The 21,605-nt window shown below is 36.0% G+C and overlaps 1 protein-coding gene across 1 annotated transcript; it reads right to left on the bottom strand.

The window, feature by feature from the left end:
• Positions 1 to 493: 493 nt before the first annotated feature.
• Positions 494 to 20,905, bottom strand: LOC127642328 (protein kinase C zeta type-like; the record flags this gene model as incomplete). Its single annotated transcript, XM_052124932.1, has 12 exons — positions 494 to 631; positions 1,634 to 1,723; positions 3,426 to 3,505; positions 6,294 to 6,413; positions 6,569 to 6,656; positions 6,763 to 6,898; positions 11,498 to 11,584; positions 12,043 to 12,140; positions 17,773 to 17,961; positions 18,477 to 18,535; positions 19,372 to 19,468; positions 20,774 to 20,905. Coding segments are annotated over 12 exons (1,314 nt in total), but the record flags the coding sequence as incomplete, so codon positions are not given.
• Between the last annotated feature and the right edge of the window lie 700 nt (positions 20,906 to 21,605).

The raw sequence follows: 21,605 nt of genomic DNA, 5'->3' as shown, positions 1-21,605 counted from the left end.
GAAAGGAACTATCCAAGATCATCAGTATGTTTAATCACCCAATTGCAAATAAAAACAGCAATAAAAACAGTAACTAATGTCAAAGCCTTATCCTTTTAATTTGTGTGTGTCAGAGGTGGGCAGTAATATGCAACATTTACTCAGTTACATGTACTTGAGTAACTTTCTGGAAATAATTTACTTTTATGAGTGTTTCATGGTGGGTAAATTTCACTCTTACTCAAGTAAATTTCTGATGAAAATGTTTTCCTTTACTTCATTACAATGGGTAGCGTTCCTGTCATTAAATTACTGGTTTTAATTTAATACGTGTTAATAAATGCACAATTTATTGAGATTTTTTAATGGGAATCAGCAGAACTTCACTGCTGTCACTTGAGTCACATTCAAAACTAAAGCAACAAGCATGCAAAACAAACATTTCTTCACTCCACACAATGCCTTAATCTTACACCAAGACAAGGGTATATTTCAAGCAGGCTTGGCTCCAGCTCTAAGATGTAAGGTGGGCCATAGGACCTGCCGGGTGGGCCGAACAGTTGGAGGGATGGGTGGAGGTGTAGTTCTCAAGGAGGGCCAAGTTCATGATAGGGTGGGCCAGGCCCACCCAGGCCCCCCTGTGGAGCTGGGCCTGATTTCAAGATTAAAATTGCAGCTCCAACTTAAGGAAACATGGTGAAGTCCGTTTTAGAGAATGTGACAGTGTGGACTTGTCTGTGTCATGGTGATACTCATTCATTTTCAGCGTGCATCTGTAACTGGTCTCTTATGACCTCAGTTTCTAAGTTTGCATTTTTATTTCAGTGCTGCAACATATCAGTGTCTACTGTATAAATCCTTGTAAATGTCCACGTTAAGTGCAAATGTTTTGCTCTGCCTATCGCGATTGTGACAATTTCTGCACATGCAAGGCACAGCGTTTGACAGATGCAGGCAGCTTTGTTTTATTAAATTATCTAAATTCTTTCGACACTGACAATGCCGGACCGTTACTGACGCAGGACATAAAAAGCTGTGAAATAATGACAGAAGGCATGAATAAAGCATGATCGTGCTTCAGTGTATAATTAAACATTATATACAACTTGGGACTGTGCGACATAGTTTATGTTTTTCACCGTAATAATTACTAGAAAATGGTTTCCAAACTTCTAACTGTAAGATTCGTCCAAATCTGAGAAGTATCCTTAAAGTAATAGTTCAGCCTTTGATTAATATTATATCATAATTTTCCCACTTTCAGGTTCTTCCAACCCCATGAAACTTTCTGTATCCTGCATCCATTACGAAAGTAACTAGTTACTCACTACTTGAGTATTCTTTTTATTGGATAGTTTCTTACTCTTACTCAAGTAATTTATAACATTGTTACTTTTATTTCTACTTGAGTAATTATTTTAAAATAATTGTACTTTAACTTGAGTAAAGTTTTTGGTTAATCTACCCACCTCTGGTGTGTGTGCTTCAGACAAGTTGAGGGAGACATGGCTTTGAATCCGGCCAGCAACGTGGCATGATCTCATCCTTCCACCCCCACCCCCCTCATCCCAAATCATTTCTTGTCTGCTTCTATCAATAATAAAGTAACAAAAGTCCCCCAAAACACTAAAGCCACAATGTGACATATGCTTACCTGGTACCAGTCTATGCTTCTGAAGAATGTATGAGACTTGATGTCTGTGAATCCGGTCTGAACTTGGCAACCCAGCCTCTCTTTCGGGTCCTAAACAGAACAAACCATTTATAACACATCTAACAAAAGCCAGAACTTTACAAATATTTACATAACTTCATTTTATGTGTACCATCTATTTCAATGGGGTTTAACCAAAATGTGTTAAAGGATTATAGTAGTTCACCCCAAGAAATCTGAAAATGACCCTTATGTCATTCCAAACCTGTATGACTCTTCCTTAAAATACAAAAAGTCCATTTTTTTTAAAGAATATACTTCCCCTTTTTTCCATACAGGACAAGAGAAGCGAATAGTTCTTTCGAGTTCGATCTTTTCAATTAATCAATTATTTAGTCCACAAATCTGATCTTAATGGTTCTTTCATAAATTGGACTGATTCAGATCTCAAGTTAAGCTCACTGATTCAATTATATAGTTGCAACAGATTGGAAAGAAAGATGAATAATTACTTAAATTTCAATCTGTTTCTCACATAAAGATATCTTATGACTTCAGAAGACTTGGAATATATCGAATACAAGTAAACTGGACCACTTTAATGATATTCTTATGGTATTTTTTGTCATTTTGGATCTTGTCGTCCCCAGTTCTCATTTATTTTCATTAAAAGGGTCATGAAATGGAGAATACAATTTTCCTTGATATTTAGACATAATTTGAGGGGCTGCATGATGTTAGCCAATCATAACAGTGGCTGTTTACATTGAAGTTTTAAGGAGGTGCTTAGGCCAAAACCAAGAGTTTCAGACAGAGGGCCAAAACAGGGTGGAAAATGATCATATATTACTAAATTGTGACCCTTTTGGTGCAAAAAAACTTTCATAAAATTATCAGTGGACAATTCTTTTTTTAAAAAAGCACTTCATGTTGGTTCACTTTTTGTGTTCTAAGGAAGAGAGAAAATTGAATTGGTTTGAAATGACATCAGGATGAGTATATTTTACAGAACAATACAGAAATAAAATTTTTGGTTGAAATATCCCTTTAATTCTAAAGAGTGATCAGTTGAAATGGCTTAAGTGCTTTGACTTTCCTGAAATCTTTGCATAATACAGTCACTGTTTCACAAATTGTTGCTATCATGTGCTCAGAGACATTAGATGTGGATCCAGGATGTGCTGATATACTCTCGTTTAATCCAAATGAATCAGGCAGCAGCTAAGAGGGCTGATAACACTGATTACAGCCTGTTACTGGGTTTGAGGAACTCCAGCTTTTTAATAAATGCAGTTTGTCTTGACGATTAAAGAAAGACACTTCATTATTCACAGATTTAATCAAGCCAAATACACACAGGCACATAAACTCTAGTGCATACACCCTTATGAGATCAGATTCATCTGGAGGGGACCCTTGACCCTCCTAAATTTAGCATGGATATTTTAGTTCAAGTTTTAGTTGAACCCAACCAACCACCAGGAGATGAATCACAACAACATTTGATTAAATACATGTTTGAAAATCAGATAAAAAGACAAGGGTATAAGAATTTGTTTGTATGAGGGATTGCACTGAAATATTTATACATTATTGTTTTGTTATGGAGATTTTTAATGGGATTTTGACTTCTGTAACCCTGCTGTTGTGCTCTATTGTCCATTTTTTGTCCAATTTACTCTCTTTTTCTTGTCTCTTTGATTTGCAAAATTATGGCAGCTGTATCACACTCACTACAGAGTTTGTAAAAGTTTATGAATGTGGTGGTATATGCGGTACATCTTGCTCTCACCTTGTTTAAAAAACCTTTCAGTACACTCGCTGCCTTAACAGACAATGACCTGGGAATACGTATCGGCTTCTCCAAAATGACTGAAAGAGAGAAAAGGAAAGAAAGAAGATAGAAGAGTATGAGTCATTCTTGAAGAATATGTTAATCGTGTTGTGCGGCGATGTTAACCCACACACACACATCTTTTCACACACCTTCACAAACACATATACACACACTAGAGCCATCTTAATAAACCCTTCAATATTCAATCAAAGCCTAAAAAGATTTCCCTCCACCATGGTTATTTTTGTAAATTCGTCAAATTTTGTTGCGCTGTTAACTGGATTTAATAATAATAATAATTCCTTACATTTATATAGCATATATAGGATTTAAAACATCCCACAAAAAATTTAGAAAATTTGTCTTTTCAATGTCTCATATTTTCTTTTCAAAAAGATAATTTTTTTTACTTGTGTGTCTTGTGTATCCATTCTAAAGAAAAGCCTGTTCAATTTCATCCCTCTCTCTTTCTTTTCTTTGTCTTGGAAGACAGAGTGCAGACGAGTGTTTATCTTTCCCCTCTCTAAATGCCACATCCCCTGTTTGTTTTCTTTGCCAAATGAAAAGCTAAAGGGATATAGGGCTCGCTGGGGCTGTGCCCTGCTGCTGTGACGCGGTTTGGATGCCGGCCCAAAAGCTGCTAAATGTTGGCTTGGTGGTGGCAGCATCTGCCCTGCTCCTGGGTGGGCTGCGGCGCACCAGCATGGGGGATGGCAGTGTAGGGCTGGGAGAGGCTGGATCTGGACGGCATGGCAGCATATGGACAGACTGAGATTGGGATGGAGTGAATAGAGTTCCGGTTCTGGAGACAGATCCAGGTTCATGTTGTGCGTGTCTGTATGAATGCGAGTGATCCAGGAGCATGCTGCCCTCTCGGTTGGAGGATGAGAGAACAGACAGAGAAGCAGATGACCACACAGTCTCTGCTTTAGAGATGGCAGGGATGTGAGGTAAAGGAGGGGGTGACACAAATACCCCAAGAATGTCTCACTAACATAAAATTAAATATGGGATATGGATAACTAATATGTAATTTCCTTTAAAGAACATATACTGACTCTTGTTTATGTTGCACTACTCTGTGAGCGAAAACAGCTTTCATTTGAAACAGAGTCTTAACATGTAAGCTTACATCATTTAAAAATATTATTTAAAAGTACTATTCATTTCTTTAGGGATAAAGAGTTTTTGGAAAACTTTTGGAAAAGGAATAAATGAATGAATGTACTTTCCATGTTTACATATCATCAGTTACAGTATTTAGTCCAGTGTTTACTGCACCCAGTGTTTATCTTGTTAGCTAAAATAACATTTTAATGTTTTATTTTTATTTTGTCAACGATAACAAAGAGGAGAAAAGATGATAATCAAGCAGTTTTCATTCTGCATGTTGATGAAAATATGCAGAGAAAAAAAATATATATATATATTGAAAAATACCATATTAACAATGCACTAACACTGTTTTATTTATTTAGTTTAAAGAAAGAAAAATCTAGAAAAAATGTATTCAAATAATCCAGCCATAGTATTTTTGTGATTTTCTTCTTTTGCTTAAGCTTGTACACTTGTACAATGAACTTTACAAACTGGTGAATTACCTCACTCAAACACATCCAACATATGTGACATTAATCAGCAGCTATGATTAAAACATGACTGTAATATTACATTTTACATATGCACAGACAATGAAACAAATAAACAGTTGAACTTGAACTAAGTTAAGCTCTAGTCCATATGAGTAACTATTGTTGTGAATTCAAGGTAATGCAATATCCAAAAAACTGTATAAACATGAGTAACTTCTAAAAAGTAGCAAATACTTTATTATATTGATTATATGCTTTTATTTTAAGAGTTTATCTCAGTTTTCTTTTGTTGTTTATTCTTACATATTAAAAATATGAATCTGTTTGATACATGTTAAATAATTGTAAGTAGTAACATAGTACAAATATTTGGTTAAAATTTGGTTCAGTTTGAAACATGTTTTTTTTTTTTTGTAACTAAAATTTTATTTTTGTCGACTAAAGTTATATGCCATTTTAGTCAGAGTAAAATCTACTGAAATGTATGAATATTATGAAATGTTGACTAATTTTAAAGAACATTTCACCAAAAATTATAACAAATAATTTGTTTTTACATTTAGCACTATACAGCACTGCTGAATCTATAGCGTCATGGCAAAAAATGTATATTTTCTTTAGTGAGTATGCAGTCTGAAGTGATGTGATAAAAAAATAATACAAAGACAGTTTGCTGGTATGCAAAAACAAACATACAACATAACTAGTGCAGTCTGATTCATGAACAAATGACTCTTATTAGCTTATTAGGTTCTTTAATTAATCAAAAAGACTATTGGTTGGAAGCAGCGAAATTACTCGCAGAATCCATCAGAGCAGTTGCAGAATTAACTAACTGACTGGATGTCTACATGACGCTGATATACATTCATAAGAGTTTTGTTTGAAGAGATGCAAATGTAAATGTTTAGTATGTGGTAAAGACTAATTATTGTGGTGGTAGTTTTGGGGGCTTGCCTGCAGCAAAAACAAAATTCTGTAGTAAACACTGCACTTAGTATTCAGCAACTTTGAATTTTGGCCCTTTCAATAGATCTCATTTACTTTCCGCAAGGGAACATTCCCTGAGCTCACTGCAATGGTGACACTCACTGAGCTAAAATTTCAATTTAAAACAGGGATTAATATGAATAATTCATTTTTTAGTTAGGGCTGCATAATTGTTAAAGTTGTATGCATAAATATAAGAGCTGAATGTGTTGTTTTGGCTGAGAGGGGCCAGTGAACACACCCTGAAAGAGATATTCCTCTGTGTTCATATCTGGATTGTCAGTGATGATGTCGAATGGAGATCGGCCTGCCATCATTTCGAACATGAGCACACCCAGGGCCCACCAGTCTACACTGAACCCTGAGAAAAACAAGCAGAGAAAGAAATAGGGAGGGTGAGGCAGAATAAGAGAGAGAAGTATCAATCTATTAAACAATCCCTCTAAAATAATATTATATTAAATGTTGGGCTCTGTGTCATTTAGGATCATGAAGTATAAGGACAGGTTGTCATACCATAATCCTCTCCCCTCAGGATCTCAGGAGCAATGTAGTTAGGTGTCCCACAAAATGTGCTGGTGGTGTCACCCGGTCTGATTCCCTCCTGAAACAATGGAAATGCAGATATGAGTGACACTTTTTGTTCACATTCTAGCTGTAAAGAGGTATTTTTATTGTTATTGCTGTTAATAATGATCATTAGGCTTTACCTTGCACATGCCATAGTCTGTTAGTTTGATATGGCCATCCTGGTCCAACAGTACATTGTCCAGTTTTAAATCCCGGTAAATAATCCCCTTCTCATGCAGAAAATTAAGAGCGATGCAAATTTCAGCAGCATAAAATCTGCAGGAAACAGGAAAAAATAAATAATTGGTAAGACTCATTATCACTGAACATACAGATAAGGAACAAAAGATTGTGAATGCCCTGGTTACCACTTATACATTTTTCAGGTTTTTGTCCCTAAAATGCGTGTAAAAAAAGAAAAAATATTACACTACTAATTAAGTATTTAGCTAAGAAACAGCCCTGATACTAGTTCAACAAAGCTGGAAAAAATTTAGTTGTGCAATTAGAAATTACAAAAATATAATAGATTTTTTCCTTTGTGTTTTGCATAAGAAAGATATTTTCTGGTGAAATAGCCCTTTAAGAATCAATATACCAGTATATGGAAGCACCATGACAAACTCTCATATGCTCATTAGGGGTTCAAGCACGAAATGTTGAAACCCTATTAAAATTGCTAAGATTTTGATTTGCACTATTCCTCTGCCCTAAAACTGATCATGCAGAAAAAAACATAAGGCCTGGAGACTTGAAACTTTGGGGAATGGTAGTACTCCAGCTGGCTATACATGCTCATGTTCTCGCCCCGATTGGACAATAGGTGGCGCTGTAGCATAGGCATACGTGTTTTGGGCCACAACTCCTAAACCGTATATTTAGGACACTCAAGTGCCTTAAATCATTGGAATCCTTGGCTCAAGCAGAACAAAATGGCTATCTTCGATTTAATTTTCTTCATAAAATGTTATTCGTAATTTGCGATTTTTCTTAAAAATTACTTTTGCAAACAAGTCCTAGGCGTTAGACCGATTGGAACCAAACCAGAGCAGAAATATTCTCTGGAGTCTCAATATTGATTATTATAAAAAAAAAAAAAAAAAAACTTTTGATTCACCTTGGCAACGGTACATCAAAACATGAAATTCGTCAATGGCCACTTTTATCCAAATGCCTATAACTCTTGAAGATATTTACACAAAAATCTTTTTTTGGCTGTCGTGCAAGCTCCCAACCAATTTTTCGCATGGAAATTGTTGACGCACGAGTGGTCGCGGCTTGCATCGTGTGAGAGGAATTTTCCCATTTTATTCATGACCACATCACTGGGAAGGCTTCAACAGAAATATCATGCTGTTCTCTGGTCTTCAAACAAATAATTTGCCATACAGGTTGCGCTAGAAATCAATCTTTATTACTCTGACGGAAAAAGTTGTAACATTTCTGTCATGGTCTATTTTTATTTGTCATACTTGCATTCGTTTCAGTTCTAGGGTGACATATAGGGGGTATAGCATCTGTTATAATTGTATATACATGATAGTGGATATGTGAGAGATATTTTTCAACTCCACAACCACGAGTCTGGTGAAAACAAGGTGTGGCAGGGCGTGATACTGCACACCCGGCCCCGCCCTCCGCACTGCCACACAAGGACTTCAAGGTTGAAAGCTCGACCTATCAATCAACCGCAGCGCTAATAGCATTCTGAGCTGCTATTCTTCTCGCCACAGTTGTGTTCTGAGTTCTGCCAACCATTCTGATGGTTGATGTGAACATTAACTGAAGCTCCTGACCCATATCTGCTTGATTTTAAGCAAGGCATTGCTGCCACAGGATTGGCTGATTAGATAATCGCATAGATGATTGTTGATGCCAGATGGGCTGTAGATTCTGTAACTGCTGATCTCCTGGGATTTTCACACAGAACAGTCTCTAGAATTTATTCAGAATGGTGCCAAAAACACAAAAATATCCAGTGAGGCTATCCTCTCTCTCTCTCTCTCTCTCTCTCTCTCTCTCTCTCTCTCTCTATATATATATATATATACATACATTGGTGGCCAAAAGATTGGAATAATGTACAAATGTTTATGTTTCGGAAGGAAATTGATAGTTTAATTCATCAAGGTGGTATTCAACTGATCACAAAGTATAGTTAGGACATTACTGATGTAAAAAACAGCACCATTTTTGATCAAATCTTGAGTTTTCGTGCTAAATTGCTAATTTAGTACTAGAAAATCACTTGCCATTATATCAAACACAGTTGAAAGCTATTTGGTTCATTAAATGAAACATTGTCTTTGTGTTTTTTTTTTTTTTTTGCCGCAGTATGCAATAGACTGGCATGTCTTAAGGTCAATATTAGGTCAAAAATGCCAAAAAAGAAACTCTTTCTCTAGAAACTTGTCAGTCAATCATTGTTTTGCGGAATGAAGGCTATACAATGCTTGAAATTGACAAAAGATTTCATACAAAGGTGTACACTACATTCTTCAAAGACAAAGGACAACTGGCTCTAACAAGAAAGATATGTGGAAGGCCAGATGTACTATGCTATAAAATTATGAAAGTTTGTGCCATTGCATTTTACATGTGTTTGAATGGTTGTGTATTCTGCAATGATTCACACAGACACACATTATTCATATCATATCATAGATCTCCAAATTCTGAGCAACTTTGCCTCAAGATCCAAAGGTGTCAATCAAATTGTTCGTTAAATATTTAAGATATAAGTATTTAAAATATGTAAGTAAATATTTAAATATCTAACTATTTAAGAGATAATAAAATAAAAATATATATATTTTTGTGAACTAGTCTTTTCACTCAACCTCGACAAAACCAGTGTAGTACATTGGTTTAGTATAAAACCAATAATTTTATATATATAAATATATATATATATATATATATATATATATATATATATATATATATATATATATATATATAAAATGTAGAATAGCTTTATTTAGAATAGCTATAATAGGATAATTTAAATATATGGGCGTGGCTTAGTTTAACCAAAAGCCATCAAAAGACTCCTAAACAAACGCTCTGATTGAAATTTAGTACACCAATAAAACATGATTCCAAAGAAGCAAGTAAAATTTAAAGTGGATCTGAGTATAATTGGCACTTTAACAGTCAGACATGTTAAAAAAAAATAAAAAATATCTCTTGTTTACCTGAGAGCGTTGAAAATTATATTGCATTATCTTTATTTTATCTCTATATATCTGTTTACGGATCAGAACCATTTTTAAAATCTTGTATCACATGCACTTAAAGGCCCTATGCCAGTTGAACCCCATTTATTGCTGCTTATATATATATATATATTTTTTTTAAGATTTATTTTTGGAAAACGTAGATAAACATCTAGATAAACAAGTTTTCCAGAATTTTCCAATGCACTTCCTTCTGTCTCAGTTGGAACATTTGACTGTCTAAAGTTAGAGTAAAAAAAAAAAAAAAAAGATAAAAAGAAAGGTGTTCAAAGTAGGAAAAATGAGTGGTGACAATTTTGATCAGGTTTCAAGACTGGCACTCTGCTACGTTTGCTTCATGTTGGCGCGCAGTGAGGGCTCGTGGGACCTTTAGGAGAATCTCATGAATATTTAGGCTCATTAGCCACAATTAGCATGTTGATTTGCATATGCGGGGTGTGCAGGGTGCATATTGATAGGGCCAGTTGGGGGTACGCTTGACTCACCTAATTAGCCAATGTTTGATCTCAGTTTATCAGACGTGTGAAAGGGGGCATTACACCAGCTTTCTGATCAGTCACTGTAACAGGATTCACTGGGGAGTCATCATCTAACAGACCATCCTGACACATAAAGAGTAATAAAAACTAACAGCAGTGTATGATAGCTGCATTCAAAACAATGGCGTAGGTGGGTTTTAAAATTATTTTAAAATCCAAAGAACTATACAGACACACCAAATTCTGCGCCTGCAGATTAGGACACACTGATTTGCAGAATCATACACATTTATACGTTTTGAAGGATTTTTCTGTGTTTGCTGGGATTCAAGAAAATCTGCTTGCCCATTTACAGTATTAGTCTTACATATTCAATTGAGCAGGGGTGTGCAATTATTTTGGTACTGGGGCCACATCAGCCATTAAGTAGAACATGGAACAGAGAAGATGAAAAGTTCTGCATAGTTGTGTCTTTTAAGCTCAGACATGCACTCAATGAATGATGCACAATTTTCTGAAGTGTATACTGATGGGACCATTCTGCGATTGCTTGAAGTTTTGCTGCTATACTTTCTATCATGTGGTATTAAAACTGAATAAAGGCAGCAAAGTCGACCCATTTACTAGTTTTACTGAAAACATTATCAACCTGTTTACAGGCTCATGGGTCATGATGTGGGTCTCATCAATGGTTTGTTTGGCATCCCATTCAGCACACTACTGAATAAAACAGGCTGCATGACACTGATAAATGATTACTACCAGAGTAACATTCACATACAGGTGTGAGGGACTTCACAAATAACACAAAGAGCAAACATTTTCCTCTTTCGCTTGGTTTTGCTCACGTGTCCCCTCCGTGCACTATTGTGCACTAAGTTGTTGTTTTTTGTGCAGAGAAAGCACTTGCACACGCTTGTGGATGCGCGATAGGTCTAAAAGCCAGATAAATGAAAGATCTAATAAAAAACATTCATGATAAATCGACCTGCACGCAGTAGTCTGCAATTGGGGGTGCTCTAAATTTAGTTTGAGGGTGCTTAGCACCCTCGTAGAACTGGGACTGCTGGTGCCAAAAACAAAATGTCCAATGAGTGGCAGTTCTGCGGATAGAAATGCCTTGTTGATGAGGGAGGTACACCTGGCATGTCACGTACCTGGCATGTTCCTCTGGAAGCTTTCGCTGCCTCTGCATATGGAACATGAGATCTCCTCCATTCACATACTCGATCACAAGAAACAGCCTGAACGGAGAGCAAAAAACATTCCTGAAGCACAGTCTTTCAGATACATTTTGGTTGTGTTTTGTGTTGAGAAACTAGTGTGTAGGTATTACACATTTTAGCTTTAATTAATTAAATACAAGGTGATTGTTTTCTTATAGGCAAAGATGTAATTTACTCTGTAGATTATTTAAGCAATAGTAAATCATCTTTTACTCATGATTTCATTCCAAAGCCATATGACTTTCTTTCATGGAAAACAAAAGAAGCTGTCACCATTCACTTTCACTGTATGAAAAAAAAGATGAAATGGTGACTGAGACTAACATTCTGCCTAACATCTCCTTTTGTGTTACACTGAAGAAAGTCATACGGGTTTGGAACAACATGGTGAGGAAATGATGGAAGAATTTTTATTTTTGGATGAACTATGTTTTAAAGCTGTGTAGTTTGCTGAATGAAATATGTTCTTATCTCACCGGCTCTCTGTCTGAAAACAGGAGTGAAGTCCCACTAAGAACGGATTGGTTGATGCTTGTTCAAACACATGTTTCTCTGTCTGGACCCAGTCAATGTCCTACAGGAGAGGGAGAGAGAGAGAGAGGTTTGACTACTCATGAAAAATGCAGGAAAATAACAACAAGCTGTTTAACTGTTTTCTAAGAACTAGAGAAGAGGACATGAAGTTTCACTGTCTATACTGTGGGGACTAATGCAGGGCAAAATAAAACAAGCCTCAGAGATGTGTTTTCTGAGAAAAACCTGATCTTGGATCGTTTAACAGCGGAAAACACTTTGCACTATGCATGCTGTCAGGGCGTCAAATCTCTGAAATAAAAACATATATTTTAAATGAGAAAAGCACCTTTCTCTTCCTCTTTTAAAGATATGTACAATGCAGAAAGGAAAGACAACAGAGAAAAGAGAAACAGACATGTAAATAAACCACAATATCACAATTCACAAGTCAATTATGGACCCAGTCAAACATTTGGACACACCTCCTCAGTCTTATTTATTACTATTTTCCACATTTGATAAAAATAGCAAAGTCAGCAAAATTATGAAATAACACTAATGGAAGACCAAAAAGCATATATTCTTCCAAGTAGCCACCATCCCACACTCATTCTCTCAACCAACTTCATTATGTAGCCACCTGAGATGCTTTTTAAACAGTATTGAAAGAAAAATCCATGTGTGCTTGGAACTTGTCGGATACTTTTCCATCACTGCCTACTTAATTAAAAAAATTTAACTAATGCTTTTGTTGAGAAATTCAAATTTACATTACAAAGCTAGTTTAGTTAAGATTATCATGAGAAATATAAATTCACTCAGGTATGTCCGAACGTTTGACTGGTAGTGTATACAGTCTACAGTGTACAATTCAAATGTACAGCTGACACACATTTTCATCTGTAATGCTAAATAAACTTTCCAGATGGGATCACACTGGCTGAGTGATGTGTTGATAAAGTCAAGTGTGTCTGCAATATCAGTTGCTGTCAACACTTGAACATTAGGCAACACTTTCAATCAGCTCAAATACTCCACAGAAGTTTTGTTACCCAACAACTAAAGCTGAAAAATAACAAAGCACTTAAGCTCAAAGACTAGGGATAACAGTTTCAAAAAAAGAATTCCCCAAACTATAGTTAAAAATACACAAACAAGTTTTGCATTGAATAGATTGTTCGTCACGCAAAGCTATTGTATGTCTTCAGAGTATTTCGCACAAGTCTTATGGACTACTTTAACCCTTTAACGCAAACCTTGCGTCTTTACCTCATCCATTTTTTGGAGCTATGCCCACACTTCTTTAGTATTCCTCAATCTATATCTTATAAATAGTGTAAAAAAAAGAAGAAGAAAAAAAGCCAAAATTGTTATATAAACAAATAAAATAAATGATAATGGCTTAAGTACCAAGTGTATTGGGTCATTAAAGAATCTGGGTATGTCTGTTTATTTGTTTAGTTTGTTTTGTTTGTTTTTTTGCACTTCAATAAATTCTATTTTTAAGATTATTTAATATCTATACAAGTTTACTATCACATGATATCTATTTCTTTGTTTACTACAAGGCAAACGAATGCTATATTCATACATATAAACACTATATCATGTTGATTTTCTGTGCAACAATGGTGAATTATCAGTATCCCATATGCATGTTCACATACATATTATACATGCTATCTCTTACTCAAGGTGGTGCTGTTCTTTCAGTGATACATTTGACATTGCTAATTGATGAAGAAACAACATGGAAGTAAACTATAGCAAGTGCAACACATGAACAGTATGCCACTAAGAGTAAACAGTAACAGTAAGAGTAAATGGTGTTTTTCCTGTCCATTTCTGTAACCCTGTCACTATGAACTGTTGTTGTAAGGAAAATATCTGTGTGAAGATTCTTCCAGAATTCTCATTTTGTGTTCAACAGACCTTAACCTTCAACTAACCTTAAATTAGTGTAAATGGTTACTGCTGAACATAAATAAGGAGATACAGTACAGTAAAGCACACAAAAATGAGACAAAGAACAAGTTCCTCGAAGCAAAGCCTGCTTTCCTGGAAATCATTACCCTCTCTTTTTGTGCCAATTCAGAGGTCAATTGCATCACAGACCTTTGCTCTGGGTCAACCAGGGGTTTGTGAACTTTATTCATGTGCATTAGCTGGCAGCCAAGCGTGGTTTTATGCTTCTGCATGAGCCAAGTTTGCATAAACACTACACCAATCAGCCACAACATTAAAATCACATGCCTAGTATTGTGTAAGTCCCCCCTGTGTCACCAAAACAGCACCAACCCCCATCTCAGAATAGTATTCTGAGATAATATTCTTCTCACCACAATTGTACAGAGTGGTTATCTGAGTTACCGTTGATTTTGGCAATTCGAACCAGTCTGCCCATTCTCTGCTGACCTCTCTCATCAACAAGGCATTTCCATCCGCAGAACTGCCGCTCACTGGATGTATTTTTCTTTTTGTTTTTGGCACCATTCTGAGTAAATTCTAGAGACGGTTGTGTGTGAAAATACCAGGAGATCAACAGTTACAGAATTACTCAAACCAGCCCATCTGGCACCAACATTCATCCATGCGATTATCTAATCAACCAATCATGTGGCAGCAGTGCAGTGCATAAAATCATGCAGATACAGGTCAGGAGCTTCAGTTCATGTTCACATCAATCATCAGAATGGGGAAATTTGTTTTATCTCAGTTATATGGACCATGGCATGATTGTTGGTGTGGATGGAAACACCTTGTTGATGAGAGAGGTCAACAAAGAATGGCCAGACTGGTTCGAACTGACAAAGTCAACTGTAACTCAGATCTCTGTACAATTGTGGTGAGAAGAATATCATCTCAGAATGCTATTCTGAGATGTGGGTTGGTGCTGTTTTGCTGGCACGCGGGGGACCTACAATTTGTTAGGCAGGTGGTTTTAATAATGTTGTGGCTGATAGGTGTAAAAGCTTTGACTGTACATAGTTCGATTTGTCTTTCTGTTTGACCCGTTTACACAGATCAAGTTTCATTTCAGAGAGAAAGAAAGAGATAAAAAAAAATAGGAATGGCTAAAGTTGTATTCTGGATTTGCTTTGATTTCAAAATCAAACAATAATAGAATAATGTGTCTCTTAATGTTGTATTAGTACTTACAGTATAAACTCACAATCTACACTTATACAATCAAAGCTTATTTTAGGAGTACTCTGCACTGGGAGCTATCAAGCATCAAATATGAAAAAGCATTGTATGTTTGCAGATGATTGGTTTGATATTTTGCCATCTATACAAGAAAATTCATACCTTTTAAGAGATCCTAAAGTGTCCAAATAGGTTTTGAGGCCACTGTATTTCTATAAAATCATAGTAAGTTTGAAGTTGCAATGTATTAGGGCTTCAGATATAAACTCACAATTTACACTTATTACAATCAAAGCTCATTTTAGGAGAACTCTGCATTGGGGGCTAAGACTCAAATATGTGGAAAACTCTTATGGTCCCCTCTGTGGTGGTCTTGGCAACTTCCCTCCAGGGGAATTACAGAGAATGAAGAATTTCATCTTGTGTTTTTAAGAAACAGTGAAGCAGGCTGTGAGGCAGCTGGGGTTAGGAGTTTATCTTCGGCTGAATTTCACAAGACAGAAAGATGTGCCTTCGAACATGTTTAATGATATAGTGATAGAATAAAGATACAGAAAATGCTAAAGAAAATCAGCTGGCATCAACAATCAATAGATGGTTTAATGTAGTGGCTATAGATCTGGGCTGGAAACTGAAAGGTTGTAGGTTCAAACCTACAAAGGGAATTGTCCCAAAAAGAAGTGCATTGTAAGTTCTTCGGGCAAAATTATTAACTAAACTACTAATTTGTAATTCATTGGCCAAATGCTATCTTGCTAATGCTAACTTTAATTTAATGTTAAAACTGAATGGCTACTGAAAATGATCGACCTGGCACCTTACCTAAATATATGAAAAACAGCATTATCTGTAGTCTAAAACTAGAGTCAGTCACTAACAAACGGTATTACTGGTATTATTATTGTTTTTTGGAAATGTTACCATGGTAATACCATTTTATTATTTGAACCTCGCAATAACATGTGGCATATGAATATGATATTCCACGGCATTGCAATCTGATACAATCACTAGACCCTGGGACTAATACAGTAAGGTAAATGTAAACTCAATTGAACTAATCTAGGACATTGATTTACGAGGTCCATCTGACAGTTTTGGCACTATATTATCATAAATAATATAAATAGACATGACATGTGGTTTGAATGTGAAGAAGAAGAAGAACACATTGATAAATAGCATACATGAATTATTAGCTTCATTTGGCTCTTAAACTTTATGGAGAAATAATAAAAATGAGGACATTTTAAAGCACAGGAAATAGCCACTAAAGGTTCACTATACAGTTAGAAGGTATCCTTAATCTTTACTATAAATGAGCTTGCGAAATCCCCTAAATACCTATTTCAAGCTAGTAGAGATGGAGGGAGGATATAGCAAACGATTCACCATTAGCACAATCTTACAGCACCCTCTACTGGTCATATTTAAAATTAAAGTTTAAAATACAGAAAACATTTAAATGGGTCATGGTTAGCTTCGGTTAGCCTCTGCTGGTAGATGCACTAATTACATCATTATGTGGAATGAAACATGTTTCTCCATTGACAGAAGTGTTCTAAATGTTTTATTTCTTTACTAGGACTTAGTAAATGTTAATGTTTAACCTAAAGCATAACCATGAAATTAAAGCAGCCCTGCACTTAAAAGGACACTTCATGCAAAAATTACATTGTCATAATTTTCTCACCCTTTTGTTGTTCCAAACCCCTACAACTTTCTTCTGTGGAACACAAGATAAGATGTTAAAGGAATAGTTCACCCAAAAATGTACATTTTCTAATTTACCCTCAAGCATCGCAGATTATGACTTTTTTTTATCTCAGCTCTGTAGGTCCTCACAATGCAAGTGAATGGGTACTAAAATTGTGAAGCACCAAGATGCACTTAAACGCAGCATAAAAGTAATCCATAAGATTCCAGTGGTTCAATCAATATCTTCATAAGTGATATGATATGTGTGGGTGAGAAAAAGATAAATATTTAAGTCTATTTTTATTATAAATTCTCCTAACTGCCCAGATGGTGGCGATATGCAAGAAGAATACGAATCGGCAAAAAAAAAAAAAGAAGAATGTTAAAGTGACGTAAAATTGGAGATTGATAGTAAAAACGACTTAAATATTGATATGTTTCTTGCCCACACCTATCATATCACTTCTGAAGACATAGATTTAACCACTAGAGTCGTATGGATTACATTTATGCTGCCTTTATGTGCTTTTATTTGCTTTTTGGACCTTTAAAGTTCTGGCAACCATTCAGTTGCATTGTCTGGACATACAGTGATGAGAAGAAGGGTTGGGCAGGGCCGTGAGTGCACACCACTGGCCCCCAATTGGGCTAAGGTCGAGCCGGATACGGCAGTTCAGGAGATAACATTCTGCCTGACATCTCCTTTTGTGTTCCATGAAAGAAAGTAAGCCATAGGAGTTAAGAACTACGAGAAAATAATAACAGAAGTGAAAAAAAATGATTGGGGGGAGGGGGGGTTAGAGACAATCCCTTTAAGCATCACCACCATGGCAACAGTCTGTTACCTCATCATCATGCACCATTTCTTTCTTCACCACCTTCATGGCATAAATCTGTTCGTTCTTCTTGAGTCGAACCAGCAGCACCTTAGCGTAACTTCCCCTCCCGATGACCCGGATCAGGTCAAAGTCACCCAGCCCAAGACCCTGAGAGATCTGAATCCCATCGATACCATCCACCACTGCCTTCAGTTCCTAAACACACACACACACACACACACACACACACACACACACACACACACACACACACACACACACACACACACGTTGGTGCGGCTATCCTTATGAAGACTCTCCATAAACATAATGATTTTTATACTGTGCAAACTATAGATTCTATCCCCTAACCCTAAACCTCATAAAAAAGATTCAGTTTTATAAAAAGAAAATATTTGAAAAATATTCAAATTTATTTCAAATGATTCAATTTTTACCAAGAAATAAGCATTGTAGTCATTAAATATTCACTTGGTTACCTTATAAAGCTTACTTTAAAGTGTTCTAGCTAATTAGACATTATGTTATGGTGCCTTGGAAGCCTGTATGAAATCATTGTCCTTACAAGGTTTTGTTATATAAAAGCAATGCCTGTTTCTTATTGGCAGAATATAAACAGACAATTACATGAGTTTCGGACACTGCCTTTGTGAGTTTGGGATGCATGTGCCATGATGTGAGTTTCTCATAAAGGATGACCTGATTCTTACCTCTGCGTCATCTTCAGCTTTTTCCACTTTCCGGTTGTGTGCTAAGAAAGGGACTGGAACTGAAAGAGAGAAAGAGAGCGAGAGAGAAAGAGAGAGAGAGAGAGAGAGAGAGAGAGAGAGAGAGAGAGAGAGATGGAGTGAAAGATTGTGGGTATAATAAGCAAGTCCTTTATAAATAACTGTTTTGTTCTTCAAAATGTTTACTAACTCACTGTTTTTACCTCTGACCCCTAACAATACTGTTCTTATATTTCTTGATTGCTTTTGTCATATTTAAAATAGTGAATATTTAAATGATACAAATATTTGTAAGACATTTGAGCGAATAGGTTCATTCAGATGGTTCAATGCACCTGTTCAAAACAATAATTCAGCTATTTGTTTATCAAAAGTGTTCCCAAAAGTGCTTACATGCCATTTTACTTTTTCATATCTGTAGTAAAATACATTTTAGTTAAATACTGCAGTTTATCAGCTATAACCAGCTTGTTTTCGATAAGATTGTATACTGTCTTGATTGCTCAAATGTTTTATTGTTTATTATGTCACCAACCTCACACTTTTACCAAACAAAGTTCTCCCTTATATTAAAGTTATTTTAAAATCAGTTTGAACAAATCATTAATAAGAACCACAATTTGGATGCCACTCAATGAGAGACATGTAGAATTTGTAATGTTAGGCAGATCCCAGCAGGGGGAGACAGAGATTGGCCTGCGTAACAGAGAGAAGCACTGTCTCTCTCAATTGGGTTAATGCAACATTAATCACACCTGACGTACTACAGTAGCCACCCAGAGTCAGCAGTGCCCTCTGACAGATAGAGGAGAGAATGACCCCAATACTCACACAAAAACAGCATTTACACACACACACAGCAGAGATAAAGACCTACTTGCGTCTGTTTCCTCTGGGTCCTCAGGGGGGAGCTCCACTTCCTCTCCACTTTTATCATCGTCTACCAACGGCTCCTGTGATGGCATGACTGGATCCTGCAGAGAGAGAGAGAGAGAGAGAGAGAGAGAGAGAATGGATATAGACAAAATGTATCTATAGTTTAGTTGTTTTCATCTCAGTCTCTTCTTCTGTGGTCTTCTGAATTCCAGTTATTGCATGAAATCAAAATTAACCCTATTTACTTTCTTATGTACCATATGCACGATGCACACTATTCTAAAGACAATTTTTTTGCATAATCTTCCACCAATGATACATTTCTTTGCCTCTAAAATGACTTTATAATATCATAGCCTACTTTTCACAAACCAAACCAATCTTATGGTTAAAATCAAGTGCTGTCCTACATTATTTCCCACAGAATTCTGAGTTTCACTCAGAAATATGTTTAATGTTGTCTTCAAAGGAATATTCTGGGTTCAATACAAGTTAAGCTCAATCGACAGCATTTGTGTCATAATATTAATAACTACAAAAATACATTTTGACTTGCCCCTCTTAAAAAAAAAAAACTATGGTATCAATTCAGGCACTTACAATGGAAGTGAATGGGCCCAATCCATAAACAAAATACTTATAGTTTATTTTATTTTATTTTTTTAAACTTTTTTAAAGAAAATGATGGAAGAGCCAAAATCATTTTCTGTGGTAATCAACATTATTCCACAAATGCTGTCGATTGAGCTTAACTTGTATTGAACCTGGAATATTCCTTTAAATTCTTGAAACCTATACAGCATCAAAAGCTGTTGATTAAGCTTTTGTAATCACAAAATATGACAAAAACACACTAAAAGATAAATGTAACACCTGGCCATAATCACACTACTATAAATCTACTATAAGTATAATAATGTGTCCCTCTCTGAAGACATTATTGTAAAGGCATGCGAGGCCTTGACCTGTGGAGAACATGATTTTATCTCAAGTAATCTCAGTCTAGAAAAAAGATTGAGAGAAACTGAGAGATATATAGTAAAAGTCAGATAGTGTCACTAAAGCTCTTCAGCTTTGGGTTCTGTATAAAGAAATCATGAAATCTGATTACTGTTAATAAACCAACAATCTCATGCTGAATTAATAAACTATGAGAAACACAGGAATTTTCTATACAAAAGATGGTGTTGTAAAGATGATTTATGAGTTTTTATGATTTTACAAGTTTTAAACAAAGTAAAAACTCCATTGTGATTGAACTGTCATGTCATTTACAATGGCTGAGGATGTACTTCCAGTTGAACGAAATGACAAATACCAGAGAAATGGTTTATGCTTTTATATTTTTCAAGTACTTAAAGTCTGGTGGTGACCAAATAAAGACTAAAAACTAAAATACTCACCATATGCCTTTGACAGGTCAGTGGGACGAGCTTGTGACAGCGTTTATGGACCAGTAGCTTGCAGTTGATACACTTGTAGCCCTGACGCCCCAGTCCCCATATCCTCTCACTGCAGTGGCCACAGTACGCTTTCTGAGAGAGAGACAGACATGATTATTAGAGTCAAACTATCATTATCTATGGCCAATTTATCAATTGAAAACACTATAATGGATAAGTAAATCTAAGTTTTTACAACAAAAAAAAAAACAAAGGCCAGGTCCACACTTTCCTAAAGTCATCAGTTTCCAAAATATGCTGTACTGGAGTGTGTTTTCGAAAGTCTTCATCCATGTCCACACTAACATGTTTTAATTTGAAAGTGCTTTGGCCTTTCGTCCACGCTGAGATGGCGCTTCTGACAGCAAAAACTGAGCTTTTTGAAAATACTCTCCCAAGTGGATCTTTGCATTCTAGTGTGGACAGGGGAAACAGAGATATCTGACCACGATGACGTTTTTGTTGCCATGTGATGCAGTCATATGATCCATTCAACCCAAAACAATCAAGATGGCAGCCCATGTTGTAATGGCATTGTTGTGCCTGCTACCCATTTTGATAGCATTGTTAAAGATAAATGTTACTGTACAACCTTCACATTGCAATTTTTCAAAAGGCGACGGGAAGTTTACTTGAAGTTGCTGTTGGGCGATACAAGGACAATTGCGTTTCAGACCGTACATGAAACAGCAATTTTTTGCATCTGCAGATGCCCTCATTTCATACGTTTTCATTTCATAAGTTTTCATACGTTTCTATGGACGAGCAACTTTTTGAAAACAAAGCCCTTTTA

The sequence above is a fragment of the Xyrauchen texanus genome, unplaced genomic scaffold (genome assembly GCF_025860055.1).
Source record: "Xyrauchen texanus isolate HMW12.3.18 unplaced genomic scaffold, RBS_HiC_50CHRs HiC_scaffold_551, whole genome shotgun sequence".
Classification (NCBI taxonomy): Eukaryota; Metazoa; Chordata; class Actinopteri; order Cypriniformes; family Catostomidae; genus Xyrauchen; species Xyrauchen texanus.
The sequence above is the reverse complement of the archived record's forward strand: the minus strand, read 5'-3'. Positions and strand labels throughout refer to the sequence as shown.